The 21,827-nt window shown below is 46.4% G+C and overlaps 1 protein-coding gene across 1 annotated transcript in view; it reads left to right on the forward strand.

Moving 5' to 3' along the window:
- Positions 1-21,827, forward strand: part of LOC141259319 (probable cation-transporting ATPase 13A4) — a 279,585-nt gene that overhangs the window by 127,158 nt on the left and 130,600 nt on the right. The window contains exons 8-12 of the mRNA XM_073675074.1: positions 2,644-2,716; positions 5,109-5,240; positions 6,092-6,262; positions 6,383-6,540; positions 16,240-16,428. Coding sequence (XP_073531175.1) covers positions 2,644-2,716; positions 5,109-5,240; positions 6,092-6,262; positions 6,383-6,540; positions 16,240-16,428 — 723 coding nt within the window. The remainder of the gene's footprint in view (positions 1-2,643; positions 2,717-5,108; positions 5,241-6,091; positions 6,263-6,382; positions 6,541-16,239; positions 16,429-21,827) is intronic.

Consider the following 21,827-nt stretch of genomic DNA (forward strand, 5'->3'; position numbering starts at 1 on the left):
TTTAAGCAGTGACTTGGGAGCCAGAGATGCTTCCAGAGGTGTTCCCCATGCTGTTCCCATGTCTTTTCAACACTGTATGCATGTGTCTGATGATGTGTCACACACCACATGGCCAGATAAGGTTGTAAAATGTTAAAATGACATTTCCTGGTCAATGCATTTGTCTAGGTTGAAAGCAATTCAAAAGTGCAAAAACGCATCAAAAACGCTACGTGTGAACATAGCCCAAATTGTGGAGGAGTATTTTTGTTTTTGGTTATTTATTTTGCCTTATATACAAGTCATTACCCTGGAAAGGATATTCCTTAACATATTTCCCAGGAAAATCCATTTTGGTTTTGTTTTTGTATGTTTTATTGTGAGTCCGTAAAAGTAGCATAATACTCTGACCACGTTGCTGACAGCAGTGATCTGGGTGTCAGAGATGCTTCCAGGGGTCTTCCCCATGCTGTTCCCATGTCATTTGAGCACTGTTCCCATCGATTTGGGTAATTTTTAGGCCCTTTGCAGACCGCCGGGGGGAGCCGCCTGAAAAATGCTGGAGTTTCCCATAGAATTACATTGGGCTCGTTGCTCGGGTCGAGCACCCGAGTATTCCAATTTGCTCGACACGAGCAATGCGTACCCGAGCATCTTAGTGCTCTCTCATCACTAGAGTCCATTTGTCATTTTCGTCTGGGTATCATCCTGAGTCTAATGGACAGACTGTAAGAAAGAACCAGGATGTAGAACAGTTTTTTTGATGTTTTGTGGCGGACAATCAAGAGGGGTGGTCTGAGTTTCTCTCGAAGAATTTGCTCTTAACAATCATACATCCTCCTCAGCTGGATGTTCTTTTTTAGTTGTACTGGGAGACATCCGTCTTTTGGTTCGTTCTCCAAATTAGGGTCGGCTGTGCCGGAGGAGGAGAATTTTTCCGGTGATTGGGAGAGAGTTTGGAATAATGTACGTTGTAACCTTCAAGAGACTAACAAGAAGTCCAAGAAGTATTTTGACAGGAAATGTAAGGAGGTTTTGTATACTGTGGGTGACATAGTTTGGTTGTCCTCAAGGAACCTGCGGTTGAGGATTCCTTCTAAAAAACTGGGTCCTAAGTTTGTGGGTCCATTAAAAGTGCTTCAGGTTGTTAACCCGTCTGCGGTTAGTTCCCTACTTCCTGGAAGATTAATCCTGTGTTTCATGTTTCCTTGTTGAAAAAGGCGGATGTGTCTGATAGGGATGCCACTGTCACAGTTCCTCCTGTGGTGGAAGACGGCGAATATGAGATTTCTCGTATTTTGAATTCTAGATGGCATAGAGGGAGATTACTGTATCTCGTCTCCTGGAAGGGTTTCGGTCCCAAAGATAACTCCTGGGTAAGGGTAGATGATGTCTCTGCTCCTAGGCTTGTTAGAGCTTTCCACAAGAGGTTTCTGGATAGGCCTGGGCCTGGAGGATCCGGAGGATTCTCTTAAAAGAGGGGATATTGTTAGAACCCTCCTGTTTGTTTTTTCCATCTTGTGTTTTGCGGTCACGTGACCATCTGCCTTTATATTCCAGCTCCGCCTTTTTGGCTGCGCTGGACTTCAGTGTTGTTTGACTGTTTTGCTAGCCAGTTGCTTCTGTGTCTTTCTCTGTCAGTTTGCTTGTTCCTTTTGGGACCTCTAGTACCTTTTTGTCAGTTTATCTTTTTGTGTTCTGCAACAACTTTCTCTTTTCAGGAGTTGTCCCATTTATGTTCCAGTCTTTAGTTCTTTTAGGGACCCCTTCACTTTATTCTATAGGTCTTCATTCAGACTAGCCTAGGACTAAGGCGGGTACGTTCACTAGGAACAGGCAGCCCGCTACATCGTAGGGATTTAGCTTAGTCTTACTGTAGGGAAAGCTTTCCCCTTCTTTCCTTAGTACTTGTTGCAGATCATAACAATATGTTCTCAACCATTTCCATTCAATAGGGAATCTCACTATGAGACACTCAGACCAAGTTCCAGGTCCACACTCACTCAACGATTGTATAGTTTTCCCCTTTTGGTCCTATGTCTCAAGGGCTCCCATTATGAAACCCATCCCATGGTCCACTCCACTCAGTCAAGCATAGTTCAGGACTTTACTATGAGGACACACTCCAGGCTTACAGTACCGCACCCTAACAGCAGCAGCATTCTGGAGGCACAGAACTTCAGCATTTATATTGCTCAAGACTGCAGCCTTAAACTTGGTACAACTTGTTAAACTCAAGATAAGTAAAAATAATTTTTACAGGACGTAGGTGTGTGTGGCCTCAAACTATGCTTCTCCGCCCATGATTTATTTTATTGGAATGTACAGTTGTAACAATATTAAACATAAAATCAATAATACACTAGGAAGCTACCACTTTATATAATTGATAGTACAGGGTATAAGACATCGGCAGTGAAGCCACTGCCAGAATGATGTCAAAACCGCCACTTTTGGAAAATGACCGACAGCGTTTTCCTAAAGCGGCTGCATCGGGGTCTAAAAGGTGCCGTGTGCCCAAAGCATTTAGGAATTGTCAATAAGTGTTTTTATTAGCATTGCTACTTGTTTGTAGGATATCAAAAGGCTATTGAACATTTCCTTCCATTTATGTTGTGCACAGTTATATCTACTGCATACTTACATACTGTCTTTTTCTTAAAGCAATCTTCAAAACTTCACAGTTTGGTCAAAGCTCATAGTAACATGAAAGTGACTGTGTATAAAAGAAATGGTGGTATGTATATTCATTTTCACTTGTTAGTCAGAACAGTGGCTCATCAAATTACAATGACCTCAGGTTACAAAATTTTCGACAGTAAAATAGTCCAGTCTGGACCATTGTGACTAAAAAACATAATTTAACAAACCAGGCTATAGACAGACCTTAACTGAGAGAGGAATATATAACCCCTGGCAAAAATTATGGAATTACCGGGCTCGGAGGATGTTCATTCAGTTGTTTAATGTTGTTGAAAAAAAGCAGATCACAGACATGGCACAAAACTAAAGTCATTTCAAATGGCAACTTTAGGGCTTTAAGAAAGACTAAAACAAATCAAGATTAAAAATGTGGTACTCAGTAAGGGTAATTTTTTTCAGACCAAGCAGAGGGAAAAAATTATGGAATCACTCAATTTTGAGGAAAAATTATGGAATCACCCTGTAAATTTTCATTTCCAAAACTAACACCTGCATCAAATTAGATCTGCTCGTTAGTCTGCATCTAAAAATGAGTGATCACACCTTCGAGAGCTGTTTCACCAAGTGGACTGACATGAATCATGGCTCCAACACGAGAGATGTCAATTGAAACAAAGGGGAGGATTATCAAACTCTTAAAAGAAGGTAAATCATCACGCAATGTTGCAAAAGATGTTGGTTCTTCACAGTCTAAAATCTGGACCAAATACAAACAACATGGGAAGGTTGTTAAAGGCAAACATACCAGTAGACCAAGGAAGACATCAAAGCGTCAAGACCGGAAACTTAAAGCAATATGTCTCCAAAACAGGAAATGCACAACAAAACAAATGAGGAACGAATGGTAGGAACTTGGAGTCAATGTCTGTGACCGAACTTTAAGAAACTGCCTAAAGGAAAAGGGTTTACATACAGAAAAGCTAAACAAAAGCCATCATTAACACCTAAACAGAAAAAAACAAGGTTACAATGGGCTAAGGAAAAGCAATCGTGGACTGTGGATGACTGGATGATAGTCATATTCAGTGATGAATCACAAATCTGCATTGGGCAAGGTGATGATGCTGGAACTTTTGTTTGGTGCCGTTCCAATGAAATTTATAAAGATGACTGCATGAAGAGAACACGCAAATTTCCACATTCATTGATGATATGGGGCTGCATGTCAGGTAAAGGCATTGGGGAGATGGCTGTCATTACATCTTCAAAAAATGCCCAAGTTTACATTGATATTTTAGACAGTTTTCTTATTCCATCAATTGAAAGGATGTTTGGGGATGATGACATCATTTTTCAAGATGATAATGCATCCTGCCATAGAGCAAAAACTGTGAAAACATTCCTTGAAAGAAGACACATAAGGTCAATTTCATGGTCTGCAAATAGTCCAGATCTCAATCCAATTGAAAATCTTTGGTGGAAGTTGAAGAAAATGGTCCATGACAAGGCTCCAACCTGCAAAGCTGATCTGGCAACAGCAATCAGAGAAAGTTGGAGCCAGATTGATGAAGAGTACTGTTTGTCACTCATTAAGTTCATGCCTCAGAGACTGTAAGCTATTATTAAAGGCAGAGGTGGTGCCACAAAATACTAGTGTTGTATTGGAGTGTTCTTTTGTGCGTTTGTTTTTCATGATTCCATATTTTTTTCCTCAGAATTGAGTGATTCCATAATTTTTTCCCTCTGCTTGGTCTGAAAAAAATTACCCTTACTGAGTACCAAATTTTTTATCTTGATTTCTTTTAGTGTTTCTTAAAGCCATAAAGTTGCCATTTGAAATGACTTTTGTTTTGTGCCATGTCTGTGATCTGCTTTTTTTCAACAACATTAAACAACTGAATGAACATCCTCCGAGCCCAGTGATTCCATAATTTTTGCCAGAGATTGCAGAAAGCACTGGAGGGCTCAGTTGAACTAGAGGTTCCATGTATGGGAAAACCGTCCGATATAGCAGGCAGCCATCTAATGTGTATGGTGGGCTTTATGGAGTGTAAGGAGTTGTTTTATCCTCATAAGTTTCTATTTACACTGCATTTATTCAGTGTGTTAGGGATTTTCAAAAAAATAGATTCAGACTTAATCCTAAACAGAGCCATAGACTGCAATGACACAATCCAAATTTCAAATAGGCTCCATTTGTGCTTTTTCCCAATGGTTTCTTTGTTTTCAAACAGACAGAAAAATGTAGTTGTCTATATTCTTGAGCCTTTCTGCAAAGAAGACAACCATCGGAAAAAAAAAATCATAGGCAGAGTACGTGTGAACTTTATTTGTGTCATTGTGGCTTATGGAGATGTTTGGGGTTCCATTGGTAAAAGAAAACAGAAATAACAAAAAATTAGATTTTTTTAATAAAGGATCAGAGTTTTTAGAGATAATTTTGCTAAATATGCTTGTCCAACTGCTATGTATACATTTCTTTTTAGATTGCAGCCAGGTTGATTCTTGCCACTTAGTTCCAGGAGATGTCATTGTTTTATCTGGCAAAGGTTTTTCAATGTCATGCGATGCCATCTTAATCAATGGAACATGTGTAGTCAATGAAGGCATGTTAACAGGTGAGGCTTACGTATGCGTAAAAAATCTACCCACAGCATGACTTATTTAGTCCATATCTAAGTATAATAAATATGTGATATTTTTGAGCAGTGATGAAAACCACATGGAAAAAAATGCAATCACTTCCCACTGATGCATTCTATAAGTTGGGAAAGCGCTTTGTGCGCGAAACGCCCATAAGCTACTAATCTACTGTATATTGTTCTTTTTGTTATAGCTCTCCACCATATAATGAAAATGAACAGCTGTTTTACCATACTACGTGGTGTCCCTCTTCTTTATAAGGTTTTAATCAGGGATTGACAGCTATCGCTACATGCACAGTTACAGAAGGAAAACAGTCAATCACTTATTAGGAGCGCCCACTGGACATGTGAAAAAAGAGCAAGGAATTTATTGCATAAAATACAAATTATACTGAATCTTTTCTCACAAAACTATATCTCATTCTGCTTAGCTCCTCCTGTTTTATAATATGCTGCTGGCAGATGGCACTGCATTTCTAAGCCGAGTCCCCTTAAATAAATAATATTCTCTTCTGGCCAAAAATTTGGTATCAGTATTTTGTCAGTATTTTTTCTCAGGAGTGGGAGCCAAAACCAGGAGTGGGTGATAAATGCAGAATTGGTGACTTGTTTCTATTACACCTTTTCTCTGATTGTTCCTCACCTGGTTTTGGCTCCCACTCCTGAGAAAAAATACTGACCGAATACTGACCAAATACAATAGTGGGGCCGTGGCCTAAGTCTGAGAGCACAGGTCTAATATTGCCATTTTACAGAACAAGAGCAGCATTTAATGGTTACTCAGACATTTTTAATAGAAAATTCTATTAAATCACTGTTTTCAGGAGAATCAATCCCTGTGACAAAAACACAGCTGCCAAACGGAGATGACAAAATGCCATGGAAGCAGTACAGTGGAGAAGATTATAAGCGCCATGTCTTGTTTTGTGGTACTGAAGTGATAAGGACTGAATCCACTGCACAAGGTCCAGCGAGGGCTGTAGTCTTAAGGACTGGTGAGTCTTGGACAATACTCAAAAACACATCATCAAACTTAGAAAAATGTGTGTGCAAAAATACAGCAAAATCCAAAAGGGCATATACTACTAATATGACAATGTCTGCTCTTATTATAGGTTTCAATACTATTAAAGGTGACATGGTGAGATCTATATTGTACCCTAAACCATTAAACTTCAAGTTCCATAGAGATGTACGCTGGTTTTACATATTTTTGACATTCCTCGCCATCGTTGGCCTTATCTATGCAGTTACCATGAATGCGCTAAGAAAGGTAATGTATTTTTTGACTTTTGGATTAATATTCTCTAAGAAACAATTAGACAGAATGGTAAAAAAGTAAAAAATGAATAGCTGCCCAAATCGATGCGAACAGTGCTCAATGAAGCATGGCAGGCAGAATATATAGGCAGACAGGCAGGCAGGGTATATAGGAGGGTGCATGAAAAACATAGCAGGGCACTGGGAACACACTAGTACTCTCTGATTTTCATGCACCCGTCTCTTTAAAAAAGCCGGCAATTCATCAGCCGCACACAGTTATAACATTGGTACCTGACTATTTAGAACAGAAAGACTAGAGCATCACACATAGATTAGATAGATAGAAACATGTCAGTCACATATATAATAAGTACAGTGACAGTGTTGGTTACTGTACTTGTCATTTAGTGTTAAAATAAAGGATTTATTTAAAAAAAATTGGCTTGGGGTTCCCTGTAATTTTAGTCTCTAGCGGAGTTTAAGCAGACGGCTGGGGCAGATGTTTGAAGCCTGGGAAGGGGCTTATACCCACGGAGCTTCCCAGGCTACTAATATCAGCCGACAGCTGAATACCTAGCCTTTATTAGCTATTAAAATGGGAGACCCCAAAAAAATGACGTGGGGTCCCCCTATTTTATTAGCTAGCAAAGGCTAGGCAGACAGCTGGGGGCTGATATTAACACCAGCCCTCAGCCGCCCCAGAAATGGCGCATCCATAGGATGTGCCAATTCAGGCACTTTGCCTCGTTGTTCCCACTCCCCTGTAGCGGTGGCAGTGGGGTAATAGGAGTGAGGTTGATGTCAGCTTATATTTCCAGCTGACATCAAGCCTAGGCTAGTGACATTGACAGTGTTGGTTACCGTACTTGTCATTTACTGTTAAAATAAAGGATTTATTAAAAAAAAAAAATGGCGTGGGGTTCCCCGTAATTTTAGTCTCTAGCGGAGGTTAAGCAGACGGCTGGGGCAGATGTTTGAAGCCTGGGAAGGGGGTAATACCCACGGAGCTTCCCAGGCTACAAATATCAGCCCCCAGCTGAATACCTAGGCTTTACTAGCTATTAAGATGGGGGACCCAAAAAAAAAATGACGTGGGGTCCCCCCTATTTTAATAGCTAGCAAAGGCTAGGCAGACAGCTGGGGGCTGATATTAATAGCCCAGGAAGGGTGCCATGAATATTGGCCCCCTCCCAGGTTAGAAACACCAGCCGTCAGCCGCCCCACAAATGGCGCATCCATAGGATGTGCCAATTCTGGCACTTAGCCTCATTCTTCCCACTGCCCTGTAGCGGTAGCAGTGGGGTAATAGGAGTGGGGTTGATGTCAGCTTATTATGCCAGCTGACATCAAGCCCAGGCTAGTAATGGGGAGGCGTCTATAAGACGCCCCCATTACTAACCCCATAGTGAAAGTGAAAAAAAAAACCAACACCCAGAATAAAATCTTTTAATTAAAATAAACAGACAATACTTTTGTAACGGGTCTGGGAGGCGGAACCTCTGAGCTACTATACAAGGGGGCGGTCCTTGTAAGGGAGCGGGTTTCGACCAGGCAGGCAGTCACAGCTGGTGACCGGGACAGTCTCTGGGTGTACGGGCAGGAGGTCACGGCAGGTGACCGGGACAGTCTCTGGAAGAACGGGCTGGAGGTCACGGCAAGTGACCGGGACAGTCTCTGGGTGAACGGGCTGGAGGTCACGGCAAGTGACCGGGGCAGTCTCTGGGTGAACGGGCTGGAGGTCACGGCAAGTGACCGGGGCAGTCTCTGGGTGAACGGGCTGGAGGTCACGGCAAGTGACCGGGGCAGTCTCTAGGTAAAGGGTAGGTACGACCTGTGATGGCTGAACCTCCAGGTAGGCTAGCAAGGCAGATGGAGGATGTGTGCTCCCAGGTGAGCAAGCGAGAGTCTCTGGAATAGCAGGTGGTCACAGCACGTGACGGCGAGGCCTCCAGGTAGGCAAGCAGGCAGGTAGCGGAGAAGCGCTCCCAGGTGAGCGGGCAAGAGTCTCTGGAATAGCTGGTGGTCACAGCACGTGACGGCGGAGCCTCCGGGCAGGCAAGCAGGCAGGTAGCGGAGGAGCGCTCCCAGGTAAGCGGGCAAGCTGGTCCTTAGACAGACTGACAGGAGTTGTAAGGCAGACCGTCGGACCTCAGGCTAGCAAGCAGGTAGCAGGAATAACAGGCAGGAAACAGACAGCAAACTGGCAGGACTCTGGCAGGAATCAGGCAGGTAACTGGCAGGTAACTGGCAACGGGACCTGAGGGCTGAAGCAGAGTAGAACAGTGCAACAACATTGCTCGGGCACCTCCATTTTGGAGGAGGTGCCTTATATATGGTGAAGTCCTCCGGCCATTGGCCGGGGACTCCTTAGGATGGCACGCGCGGCCCCTTTAAGAGGGAGGGAGAGCGCGCGCGCGCGCCCTAAGCACAGTGGCCGGGAAGGAGCGCGCGCTGCCAGCAGAGCGGGAGGAGGACGCCGGGCACGGAGCAGGGAGGTGAGGGGAACAGCGTCCCTGCCTAGCAGAGGGCAGGGACGCCGGCGCTACAGTACCCCCCCCTTTAGGCCCCCCCTTTTTTAGGCCAGACAGAAATTTAGCAAGGATAAGAGGGGCATGGATGTTCTCCCGGGGCTCTCACGTTCTCTCCTCAGGACCAAACCCCTTCCAATCTACTAGAAAAAAGGTCTTTCCTCTTACCCTTTTGGTGGCAAGAATGTTCTCTACCTCAAACTCGTCCTCAGCAGAAACCGGAGCGGGAGGCGTACCTGTAGACTTGGAAAAAGAGTTAAGTACCACAGGTTTGAGGAGAGACACATGGAAGGAGTTAGGGATCCGTAAGTTGGCCGGGAGTTTCAATTTATAGGCCACCGGGTTGATCTGACTGATGACCTCCAGGGGGCCGATGAACCGAGGCCCTAACTTGTAAGAAGGTATCTTGAGTCGGACGTATTTAGATGAGAGCCCGACTTTATCTCCGGGACGAAATTGTGGAGGATCCAGGCGTTTTTTGTCAGCGTGTCTTTTCATCCGTTCGGACGACTGAAGGAGTGCGGATCGGGTACTCTCCCAAATGGAGGAAAATTTGCCAACGAGAGATTCCGCAGCCGGGTTGTCCACAGAGGTGGAGACAGGAAAAGGAATCCGAGGATGCTGACTGAAGACTACAAAAAACGGGGATTTGGAGGAGGATTCGCTCTCGTGATTGTTATAAGAGAACTCGGCCCATGGTAGGAGATCCACCCAGTCTGAATGATTGGCATTAACGAAGTGCCGGAGGTAACTGGTCAGGTTCTGATAGATCCGCTCCACTTGACCATTGGACTGTGGGTGGTAAGCGGAAGAGAAGTCCAGGGTGACGTCTAGCAGTTTACAAGTGGCTCTCCAGAAGCGTGAGGTGAACTGTACCCCACGATCCGACACGATGTGGAGGGGCAGGCCATGAAGACGGAAGATGTGACGAATAAAGTCTTTAGCTAGCTCGGGTGCAGACGGGAGGCCTGGCAGGGGAACGAAATGAGCCATCTTGGAGAAGCGGTCAGCGACCACCCAAATGACCGTACAACCGGCAGAGACTGGGAGGTCTGTTATAAAGTCCATTGCTATATGCTGCCAGGGGGCAGCAGGTACTGGGAGCGGAAGGAGGCGACCGGCTGGCAGATGTCTCGGAACCTTGTTGCGGGCGCAGGACACACAGGCAGAAACAAAGTCCATTACGTCCTTGTGCAGGGTAGGCCACCAGTAGTGCCGGGTAATAAGCTGGAGGGTCTTTTTCTGACCGGCATGGCCAGCCAGTTTACACGAGTGACCCCAGTGAAGGATCTTCTCCCGATCAGGTACTGATACGAACGTCTTTCCGGGAGGGAGACGATTTAGACTCACGGGAGCCACCTGCATTACTCTGGCGGGATCGATGATGTGTTTCGGATCTTCCTCGAGATCAGACACCAGAAAGGATCGAGGCAAGGCGTCCGCCTTGACGTTTTTGTCAGCCGGGCGAAAATGAAGAACAAAATCAAAGCGAGCAAAAAACAAGGACCACCGGGCTTGGCGCGGGTTAAGTCTCTGGGCATGCTGGAGGTAAGCCAAGTTCTTGTGGTCAGTGTAAATTATTACCGGGTGAAGAGCCCCCTCGAGCAGGTAACGCCACTCCTCCAATGCCAGTTTGATGGCCAATAACTCTCGGTCTCCTATGGAATAATTGCACTCTGAGGAGGAGAAGAGTTTAGAGAAGAAGCCGCAAGTTACCATCCTCCCGGAAGATGATTTTTGAGTAAGTACCGCTCCGGCTCCAGAGGAGGAGGCGTCAACTTCCAGGAAGAACTGCTTGTTGCCGTCCGGGCGATGCAGCACCGGGGCGGAAGAGAAGGCCTGTTTTAAGGAAAGAAAGGCCTCCTCTGCTTCGGGCGGCCACTCTTTGGGATTAGTACCCTTACGGGTGAGCACGGAAATTGGAGCAGTCCGGGAAGAGAAGTGTGGTATGAAGAGGCGGTAGTAGTTGGCGAAGCCCAGGAACCGCTGAATGGCCTTCAACCCCTCCGGTCGAGGCCATTTCTCGATGGCAGACAGTTTCTCTGGATCCATTCGTAGGCCGGTCTGAGAAATAATGTAGCCCAAAAACGGAAGCGAGGTCTGCTCAAAGAGGCACTTCTCGTATTTAGCGAAGAGGTGATTCTGCCTGAGCCTGAGCAGGACCTGACGAACGTCCCTCCGGTGAGTCTGGAGATCCGGAGAGAAGACCAAGATGTCGTCCAGGTACACCACTACGCAAGAGTAGAGAAGGTCCCGGAAGATGTCATTGACCGACTCTTGAAAGACGGCAGGAGCGTTACAGAGACCAAAGGGCATTACCAGATATTCATAGTGGCCGTCCCGGGTGTTGAATGCCGTCTTCCATTCATCCCCCTGACGGATACGAACCAGGTTGTACGCCCCACGGAGGTCCAGTTTGGTGAAGATTCTAGCCCCTCTCAGACGATAAATAACTCCGGAATGAGCGGAAGGGGGTACTTATTCTTCACCGTGATTTGGTTAAGGCCTCTATAGTCTATACAGGGACGGAGAGAGCCGTCCTTCTTTTTTACGAAGAAGAAGCCTGCTCCCGCCGGGGAGGTAGATTTCCGGATGAATCCCCTGGCCAGATTCTCCTCAATATATTCGGACATCGACCGGGTCTCAGCAGCGGATAATGGATAAATACGCCCACGGGGAGGAGTAGTACCGGGTAACAGGTCGATAGGGCAGTCGTATGGTCTATGAGGGGGTAGTGTCTCTGCTTCCTTTTTATTAAAGACATCAGCATAAGACCAATAAGGAATCGGAAGTCCAGGTAGATTAGCTGGGGTAGGAGAAGGACGGACGGGATGGACGGGAACCAGACAGGTCTTATGGCAGTCCTGTCCCCAGCGAAGGACTTCTCCGGTCTGCCAGTCAAGCACGGGTGCATGTCTCTGGAGCCAAGGTAGACCTAGCAAGAGGGCGTGAGAGAGTCCAGGCAGAACATGAAAGGAGATACTCTCAGAATGCAGCATTCCCACCTGTAGAGTAATGGACTCGGTGATGAGTTGGATGGGGCGTGGTAAGAGACCCCCATCCACGGCAGCAACAGACAAGGGTACAGCCAGAGGTTTGGTGGGGATGCGGTATTTCTCTACCAGGGACTGTGAAATAAGATTCCCGGCTGCTCCAGAGTCCAGTTGGGCTAGTTCGAAATAACGGTTCTCCCCGCAGACGATTGAAACTGACAGCAGCAGAGATGGAGAGGATTTATTCTTGTCTAGGTCGACCTCTCTGAGCGAACCTAGACACAGGCGTTTCCCGACCTCTCTGGGCAGGCACGGATCCGGTGCTCCTTACTGCCACAGTAGAAGCAGCTCCCCTCGGCACGGCGTAAGTCCTGACGGGTTTTGACCATCTTGGTCTGGTCGACCTGCATAGACTCAGGAGAGTGTACCTGGGGAGAGACGGAGGGAGTGACGGGTTTCTGAAAGGTAGGAGCTAGACGTGGAAACCTCCTCTCACGGGTGACCTCTTTGGCACGCTCCTGGAACCGTAGGTCAATCCGGGTGGCAAGAGTTATTAGGTCATCGAGAGTGGTAGGAATGTCCCGACCGGCAAGTTCATCTTTAATACGGCCGGAAAGACCCTCCCAGAAGACGGATACCAAAGCGTCGTTATCCCAGGCCAGCTCCGAGGCAAGGGTACGGAACCGTATGGCATATTGGCCCACGGTGAGACTTCCCTGACGGAGGCGTAGCAGAGATGATGCGGATGAGGTCTTCCGTCCGGGTTCGTCGAAGACTTTCCGGAAAGCCGTGAGGAAGGCAGGCAAGTCGGACACCAGGGGGTCTCCTCTCTCCCATAGAGGATTTAGCCAGGCCAGGGCCTCCCCGGTGAGATGGGACATGATGAAGGCAATTTTGGCCCGGTCGGAGTTAAACTGGTGGGACAATAGTTCAAAGTGCAGGATGCACTGATTTATGAAGCCCCGAGCCTGGGCGGAGTCGCCTCCGAAGCGAGGAGGTGCAGAAAGCCGGGGTCCGGGGTAGGATACCATGGTATTGGTGGGCAGCGGAGCTGCCGGGTTGCGAGTCATGGCACTGGCGGTGGTTGCTGGTGGAGCAGTCAGAGTATCCAGGCGAGAATTGACATTCCGCAGGTGACCCAGGATGGACTCCTGTTGGGACCTCTGACGGGACAGTTCATGACAGAAGTCCGAGAGCGAGGGAGCTTGGGTGCCACCGGGTTCCATGGCCCGAGCAAACTGTAATGGGTCTGGGAGGCGGAACCTCTGAGCTACTATACAAGGGGGCGGTCCTTGTAAGGGAGCGGGTGGCGACCAGGCAGGCAGTCACAGCTGGTGACCGGGACAGTCTCTGGGTGTACGGGCAGGAGGTCACGGCAAGTGACCGGGACAGTCTCTGGAAGAACGGGCTGGAGGTCACGGCAAGTGACCGGGACAGTCTCTGGGTGAACGGGCTGGAGGTCACGGCAAGTGACCGGGGCAGTCTCTGGGTGAACGGGCTGGAGGTCACGGCAAGTGACCGGGGCAGTCTCTGGGTGAACGGGCTGGAGGTCACGGCAAGTGACCGGGGCAGTCTCTAGGTAAAGGGTAGGTACGACCTGTGATGGCTGAACCTCCAGGTAGGCTAGCAAGGCAGATGGAGGATGTGTGCTCCCAGGTGAGCAAGCGAGAGTCTCTGGAATAGCAGGTGGTCACAGCACGTGACGGCGAGGCCTCCAGGTAGGCAAGCAGGCAGGTAGCGGAGAAGCGCTCCCAGGTGAGCGGGCAAGAGTCTCTGGAATAGCTGGTGGTCACAGCACGTGATGGCGGAGCCTCCGGGTAGGCAAGCAGGCAGGTAGCGGAGAAGCGCTCCCAGGTGAGCGGGCAAGAGTCTCTGGAATAGCTGGTGGTCACAGCACGTGACGGCGGAGCCTCCGGGCAGGCAAGCAGGCAGGTAGCGGAGGAGCGCTCCCAGGTAAGCGGGCAAGCTGGTCCTTAGACAGACTGACAGGAGTTGTAAGGCAGACCGTCGGACCTCAGGCTAGCAAGCAGGTAGCAGGCATAACAGGCAGGAAACAGACAGCAAACTGGCAGGACTCTGGCAGGAATCAGGCAGGTAACTGGCAGGTAACTGGCAACGGGACCTGAGGGCTGAAGCAGAGTAGAACAGTGCAACAACATTGCTCGGGCACCTCCATTTTGGAGGAGGTGCCTTATATATGGTGAAGTCCTCCGGCCATTGGCCGGGGACTCCTTAGGACGGCGCGCGCGGCCCCTTTAAGAGGGAGGGAGAGCGCGCGCGCACGCCCTAAGCACAGTGGCCGGGAAGGAGCGCGCGCTGCCAGCAGAGCGGGAGGAGGACGCCGGGCACGGAGCAGGGAGGTGAGGGGAACAGCGTCCCTGCCTAGCAGAGGGCAGGGACGCCGGCGCTACAACTTTAATATTCTAAATTAAACTCTACTTACCATTACGCCCATTCCAGCTGAAGCCAACGATCTCCTGCAATAAAAGTAAAATAATAAACCAACCTCATCCTTACCTTTCCACCTTTCCTATGGATGCGCCATTTCTGGGGCGGCTGAGGGCTGGTGTTTCTAGCCTGGGAGAGGGCCAATATTCATTGCACTCTTCCTGGGCTATTAATATCAGCCCCTAGCTGTCTGCCTAGCCTTTGCTAGCTATTAAAATAGGGGGACCCCACATCATGTTTTTTGGGTCCCCCATTTTAATATCCTGTAAAGGCTTGGTATTCAGCTGGGGGTTGATATTAGTAGCCTGGGAAGCTCCGTGGGTATTACCCCCTTCCCAGGCTTCAAACATCTGCCCCAGACATCTGCTTAACCTCCGCTAGAGACTAAAATTACGGGGAACCCCACGCCAATTTTTTTTTTAATAAATCCTTTATTTTAACACTAAATCACTAAATGACAAGTACAGTAACCAACACTGTCACTGTACTTATTATATATGTGACTGACATGTTTCTATCTATCTAATCTATGTGTGATGCTCTATTCTTTCTGTTCTAAATTGTCGGGTACCGGTGTTATAACTTTGTGCGGCTGCTGAATTGCAGGCTTTTCATGTTTCACTGACACTGTTCCCATCGATTTCGGCAATCACTGTAATGCCACAACCACCATGGCTGCAGCATTACAGTGAGTGGCAGGCAATCCCTGCATGTTGATTGGCGCTCTAAATAGCTCCAAACATGCAGGGAGGAGACCCGAGCAGCGCTCAAGTACTCGGCGAGCTCCGAGCATCTCGAGTACTGAGATGCTCGGGCGAGTACCAAGCAGTGGCGAGCATGCTCGCTTATCACTAATAGCAGCCTATTTTCCTCACATGGTAATCTTTTTCACTGCTGTGATGTCACACAGTATCTGTACAATTTCTTCAGTGTTTTATGGCTTCCTCTCCTTATCTCTGTGGCTAAGCTGTGAACTGTGATGGCTTCTCACTATCCAGATTCACCACAAAAGGGTCTCTATTGTCCCTGCTTCTGCTCCTATACAGGCCATGATAGTTCTTGCTGGCTGTACTATACCACATGATGGGATAGCTGCAAGGAAATATGAGGCTTCTTTTAGATGTCATTGTTGAAAATATTTTACAATGTATAAAATGGCAGTGCTCATTTTATGATAATTGTGCAAAGTAAATGGCAGATTGTTTGAATTACCGAATTTACTTAATATTTAAAAATTCAACACAAATTCAGTTTGATTTGAATTAATTAGCTCATCTCTACATATGGTAAAACACTTTGGCCTTAATTCATTAAGACTGGTGTTTCATATGGCAGTCTTAATGAGGGCCATGCTGGATTAAGACTTGCCAAACTCATAAAGAGCCACACATCATTTAATGAATCAGGCATATCTTATCAATGACGGGCACCTCCATGCACCGCATCAAAAATATGACTCCAGTTGACTACTGGAGTAACATTTCTAGTATAATGACCAACACTTTTAATAAATTTGTCAGGTCGGCATTGCCTCGCCCATTTCCTCCCCAAGTCTTCCGCAGCTCTGATTATTTTGGTGGGGCTACCTGAAGCTAGTGTGAAAGCGCCAAAAGTCACAAAATTAATGTGTAACTTGTATGCTACATTTTAAGGTGTTTTGCTTCACAATTCTGTTGTAAACCATGGTGAATTGGAGACCTTTAAACAATGTTTTCATTTCCCATTTATTTATATTGCTAGGTGTCTGCTAGGCAAATTATCGTTGAGGTTGCTGTCCTTATAGTCTGTTGCATCTCTCCAGTCATACCTGCTGCTCTCATGGTTGGAATTCTGTATGCAAAACGAAGATTGAGAAAGAAGCACATATTTTGTCTCAATGCAGACAGAATCAACATGTGTGGTCAGCTGAACCTATTCTGCTTTGACAAGGTAAATATAACATATATTTCCATATTATACTCAATGTAGTCTAGTGTAAAGAGGACTACAGACAATTTTGGTTGGATGTGCCAGCAGTGTAATAATTAGTCATTCAGAGATGTAAAGAGATATTTTGTTACATGGAGCAAAGATTTATTCTAGCATTGTACACATACATACAACACGCACATATGCACATGTGCACACACACACCCAGAATTAACAATCCATCCCCCAATAAAATATAGTGTGACATACAGTACAGACCTCAAGTTTGGACATACCTTCTCATTTAAAGATTTTTCTGTATTTTCATGACTATGAAAATTGCACATTCACACTGAAGGCATCAAAACTATGAATTAACACATGTGGAATTATATACTTAAAAAAAAAGTGTGAAACAACTGAAAATATGTCTTATATTCTAGGTTCTTCAAAGTAGCCACCTTTTGCTTTGATGACTGCTTTGCACACTCTTGGCATTCTCTTGATGAACTTCAAGAAGTAGTCACCAGAAATGGTTTCACTTCACAGGTGTGCCCTGTCAGGTTTAATAAGTGGGATTTCTTGCCTTATAAATGGGGTTGGGACCATCAGTTGTGTTGTGCAGAAGTCTGGTGGATACACAGCTGATTATAACATCCGAGTCACCAGCCTCAGAAATCGCAGGTTAATAGCAGCTCAGATTAGAGACCAGGTCAATGCCACACAGAGTTCTTGCAGCAGACACATCTCTTCAACAACTGTTAAGAGGAGACTTTGTGCAGCAGGCCTTCATGGTAAAATAGCTGCTAGGAAACCACTGCTAAGGACAGGCAACAAGCAGAAGAGACTTGTTTGGTCTAAAGAACACAAAGGATTTATTCAAAATTGAAGACATACTGAACCAGCATGGCTACCACAGCATCTTGCAGTGGCATGCTATTCCATCCGGTTTGCGTTTAGTTGGACCATCATTTATTTTTCAACAGGACAATGACCCCAAACACACTTCCAGTCTGTGTAAGGGCTATTTGACCAAGAAGGAGAGTGATGGGGTGCTACGCCAGATGACCTAGCCTCCACAGTCACCAGACCTGAACCCAATCGAGATGGTTTGGGGTGAGCTGGACCGCAGAGTGAAGGCAAAAGGGCCAACAAGTGCTAAGCATCTCTGGGAACTCCTTCAAGATTGTTGGAAGACCATTTCCAGTGACTACCACTTGAAGCTCATCAAGAGAATGCCAATAGTGTGCAAAGCAGTCATCAAAGCAAAAGGTGGCTACTTTGAAGAACCTAGAATATAAGACATATTTTCAGTTGTTTCACACTTTTTTGTTAAGTATATAATTCCACATGTGTTAGTTCATAGTTTTGATGCCTTCAGTGTGAATGTACAATTTTCATAGTCATGAAAATACAGAAAAATCTTTAAATGAGAAGGTGTGTCCAAACTTTTGGTCTGTACTGTACAATTTTCATAGTCATGAAAATAAAGAAAAATCTTTAAATGAGAAGGTGTGTCTAAACTTTTGGTCTGTACTGTACCTCTAAGTTACACAAATACACGTGCCTACCACCACAATCCAGTCATCAGTGGGCTACACCAGTAACCTCATGGCTTCAGCTGAGTGTCTCAATGAGTTATTTTAGGGAACCACTTCATAACCTTCCATTGCTCAATACCCTTAGTGACTAGGGTGTAGTGTTCACTCGGTCAATTAGCAAGCTGCTCTGTCCAAGAATGGTTTGTACAACTTGAATGTCTCAGTCCCCAGAAAACCCAAGATGTATACAGTTTACACAACGGATTATCTAAGTGTCGTCTTAGGGCCATATTTTAGAGCCACTCTAAATCTTGAAATTCAACCAAAATTATTGGCAATGAAAATTTAATATAAAGATTATACAGTGCATGTATGAACACTAACAGGACCAGCATTAGGCTGAATAATGTCCTTGTACAAATATGTCCTTTTGTGACCCCACCCCATTGTTTATGCAAAACATATGAGTGCGCATGTTTGTACATGAGAAAAACCACTACAGTGTAAGGAGCTGTAGTCTGCTTCACTTCTGGGTGCCGCGGGACCTGCAAACAGAACATGTTGATGAATGGTATCAAACCCAAAAACAATCTGATATTGATGACCTATCCAAAGAATAAGGATAAGCCATCAATCTAAGTACTGAACAACTTTTTTAAGCTTATTGTAAGTACCTGCAACTATGGATGAGTACATGCCAATACAGATCTTTTAATAAGTATAACTGCTGGATGTCAACCCTAATTTCAAGAGTGATACTGTTTGATGAGACTTAGCTACAACAGCTCAGCAGGCAATATCATGCAAAGTCTATCATGTGTGGTACTGTCTACTGGTACACTGGATACAAGCCTATATTTGATCTGCTATGTGTTACTTGCATTGATCAGTACAAATTCCATAAGAATAATCACCCAGCTTTCTATAGACTCCCTCTGTTAGGCCGAAACACCTGAAAGGCCATTTTTCAAGTATGTATACTATTTGTGTTTTTCGCAGATAGAGCACATTATCCATTATAGTCTAAGGGCATTTACACATGTCTGTTTTTCATTTGATTTGCGGATCAAACTCACTAATTCAAGCAAATAAGTCAGTTGAAAAAATAGATAGCACTAGGAAACCTTTTGTGCATCATCCTAGTGCAGTCCACTTTTTACTGTCTAAAGATTAGGAGAAACTTGGAAATGTTTTTTTTTTTTCCATATGAGAAAAATGAATGAAATGAAAAACGGTTAAATTTGTCATATGCAAAAAATTAAAAAGGGCGCCTGAAGGGAGCCTTCTTGTGCAATTTGCATGACAATGTTTACTATAATTTTGATATTGTTTTCATAAACTAGAAGACATATAGGCAGGGGCGTACATAGAAGTCATGGGGCCACATAGCAGAAGCTCTAATTGGGCCCCCCCCTCCAAAAAAAAAATTTTTGTCTGTGTCACAGAAGAGCAGATCTCATAACTTTCCAGCCTTTACATAGTAATTTACCTCCTTCTGAAGTCGTAGATTCCTCCTTCATTGCCCCCATAAAGTATGATGCCAACAAATGTGCCCCCCAAACAGTATGATACCCCTATGGTGCATTCCTCCACATGCACAGTATAATGACCCTATTGTACCCCACTTCAACTCCCACGGCAAAGTATGGTGACCCTAACACAGTATAATCCCCCAACTGTGAACCCCACAGAGCCCTCCATACACTCTCATGGCCCCACACAGCCCTCCAAAAAGTATAATGGCCCCCACACAGCCCTCCAAACAGTATAATGGACCCCACACAAACCTTCACACTGTATAATTGCTTTCATACAGTATAATGGCCCCCCACATAGCCCTCAAAATATTATAATGGCCCTACATAGCCTTCCATATAGTATAATGCACCACCAATAAGCTTCCATATAGTATAATGCTACCCCATAATCCTCCATATAGTATAATGCTCCCACCATAAACCTCCATATAGTATAATGCGCCCCCCATAATCCTCCATATAGTATAATGAACTTCCCATGGTCCTCCATAGAATATAATGCACTCCCCATAGTCCTCCATACAGTATATTATACACCCCATAGGGTAAAATGCAGCCCCCAGATAGTATAATGCACGCCACAGTCCTGCAGTATTATGGGCACCACGTACTCACTGATTTTAAAATACCGTATATTTTAAATAAGCCGACCCGAGTATAAGCCAAGGCCCCTAATTTTAACACATAAAAATGGGAAAACCTATTGACTTGAGTATAAGCCTAGGGTAGGAAATGCAGCAGCTACTGGTAAATTTCCCCATCCTCGTATGTGTGGCCCCCTCAATCCCACAATCCCAGGCATGTGTGGCCCCCACAATCCTTGGTATGTGTAGCCTCCTCAATCCCCCAATCCCTGGTATGTGTGGCCCCCTCAATCCCACAATCCCTGGTATGTGTGGCCCCCTCAATCCCACAATCCCTGGTATGTGTGGCCCCCTCAATCCCACAATCCCTGGTATGTGTCGCCTCCTCAATCCCCCAAACCTAGTATGTGTGGCCTCCTAAATTCCCCAATCCTGGTAAGTGTGGCCTCCTAAATCCCCAAATCCTGGTATGTGTGGCCTCCTCAATCCCCCAATTCTGGTATGTGTGGCTTCCTCAATCCCCCAATCCTGGTATGTGTGGCCCCCTCAATCCCACAATCCCTGGTATGTGTGGCCCCCTCAATCCCACAATCCCTGGTATGTGTGGCCTCCTCAATCCCCCAATCCTAGTATGTGTGGCCTCCTAAATCCCCCAGTCCTGGTAAGTGTGGCCTCCTAAATCCCCAAATCCTGGTATGTGTGGCCTCCTCAATCCCCCAATTCTGGTATGTGTGGCTTCCTCAATCCCCCAATCGTGGTATGTGTGGCCTCCTCAATCCCCCAATTCTGGTATTTGTGGCCTCCTCAATCCCCCAATCCTGGTATGTGTGGCCTCCTTAACCCCTCAATCCTGGTATGTGTGGCCTCCTCAATCCCCAAATCCTGGTATGTGTGGCCTCCTCAATCCGCAAATCCTGGTATGTGTGGCCTCCTCAATCCCCAAATCCTGGTATGTGTGGTCTCCTCAATCCCCCAATCCTGGTATGTGTGGCCTCCTCAACCCCTCAATCCTGGTCTGTGTGGCCTCAACCCCTCAATCCTGGTATGTGTGGCCTCCTCAATCTCCCAATCCTGGTATGTGTGGCCTCCTCAATCCTGGTATGTGTGGCCTCCTCAACCCCCCAATCCTGGTATTTGAGGCCTTTTCAATCCCCAAATCCTGGTATGTGTGGCCTCCTCAATCCCCCAATCCTGGTATGTGTGGCCTCCTCTACCCCCCAATCCTGGTATGTGTGGCCTCCTCAACCCCTCAATCCTGGTATGTGTGGCCTCCTCAATCCCCCAATCCTGGTATGTGTGGCCTCCTCAACCCCTCAATCCTGGTATGTGTGGCCTCCTCAACCCCCCAATTCTGGTATGTGTGGCCTCCTCAATACCCCAATCCTGGTATGTGTGGCCTCCTCAACCCTCCAATCCTGGTATGTGTGGCCTTTTCAATCCCCAAATCCTGGTATGTGTGGCCTCCTCAATCCCCAAGTCCTGGCATGTGTGGCCTCCTCAACCCCCCAATCCTGATATGTGTGGCCTCCTCAATCCCCCATTCCTGGTATGTGTGACCTCCTCAACCCCCCATTCCTGGTATGTGTGGCCTTCTCAAACCCCCAATCCTGGTATGTGTGGCCTCCTCAATCCCCCATTCCTGGTATGTGTGGCCTCCTCAATCCCCAAATCCTGGTATGTGTGGCCTCCTCAATCCCCAAATCCTGGTATGTGTGGCCTCCTCAATCCCCAAATCCTGGTATGTGTGGCCTCCTCAA

Source organism: Phyllobates terribilis, unplaced genomic scaffold (genome assembly GCF_046119375.1).
Source record: "Phyllobates terribilis strain yellow unplaced genomic scaffold, ASM4611937v1 Scaffold_3__8_contigs__length_932513732, whole genome shotgun sequence".
In the NCBI taxonomy this organism is placed as follows: Eukaryota; Metazoa; Chordata; class Amphibia; order Anura; family Dendrobatidae; genus Phyllobates; species Phyllobates terribilis.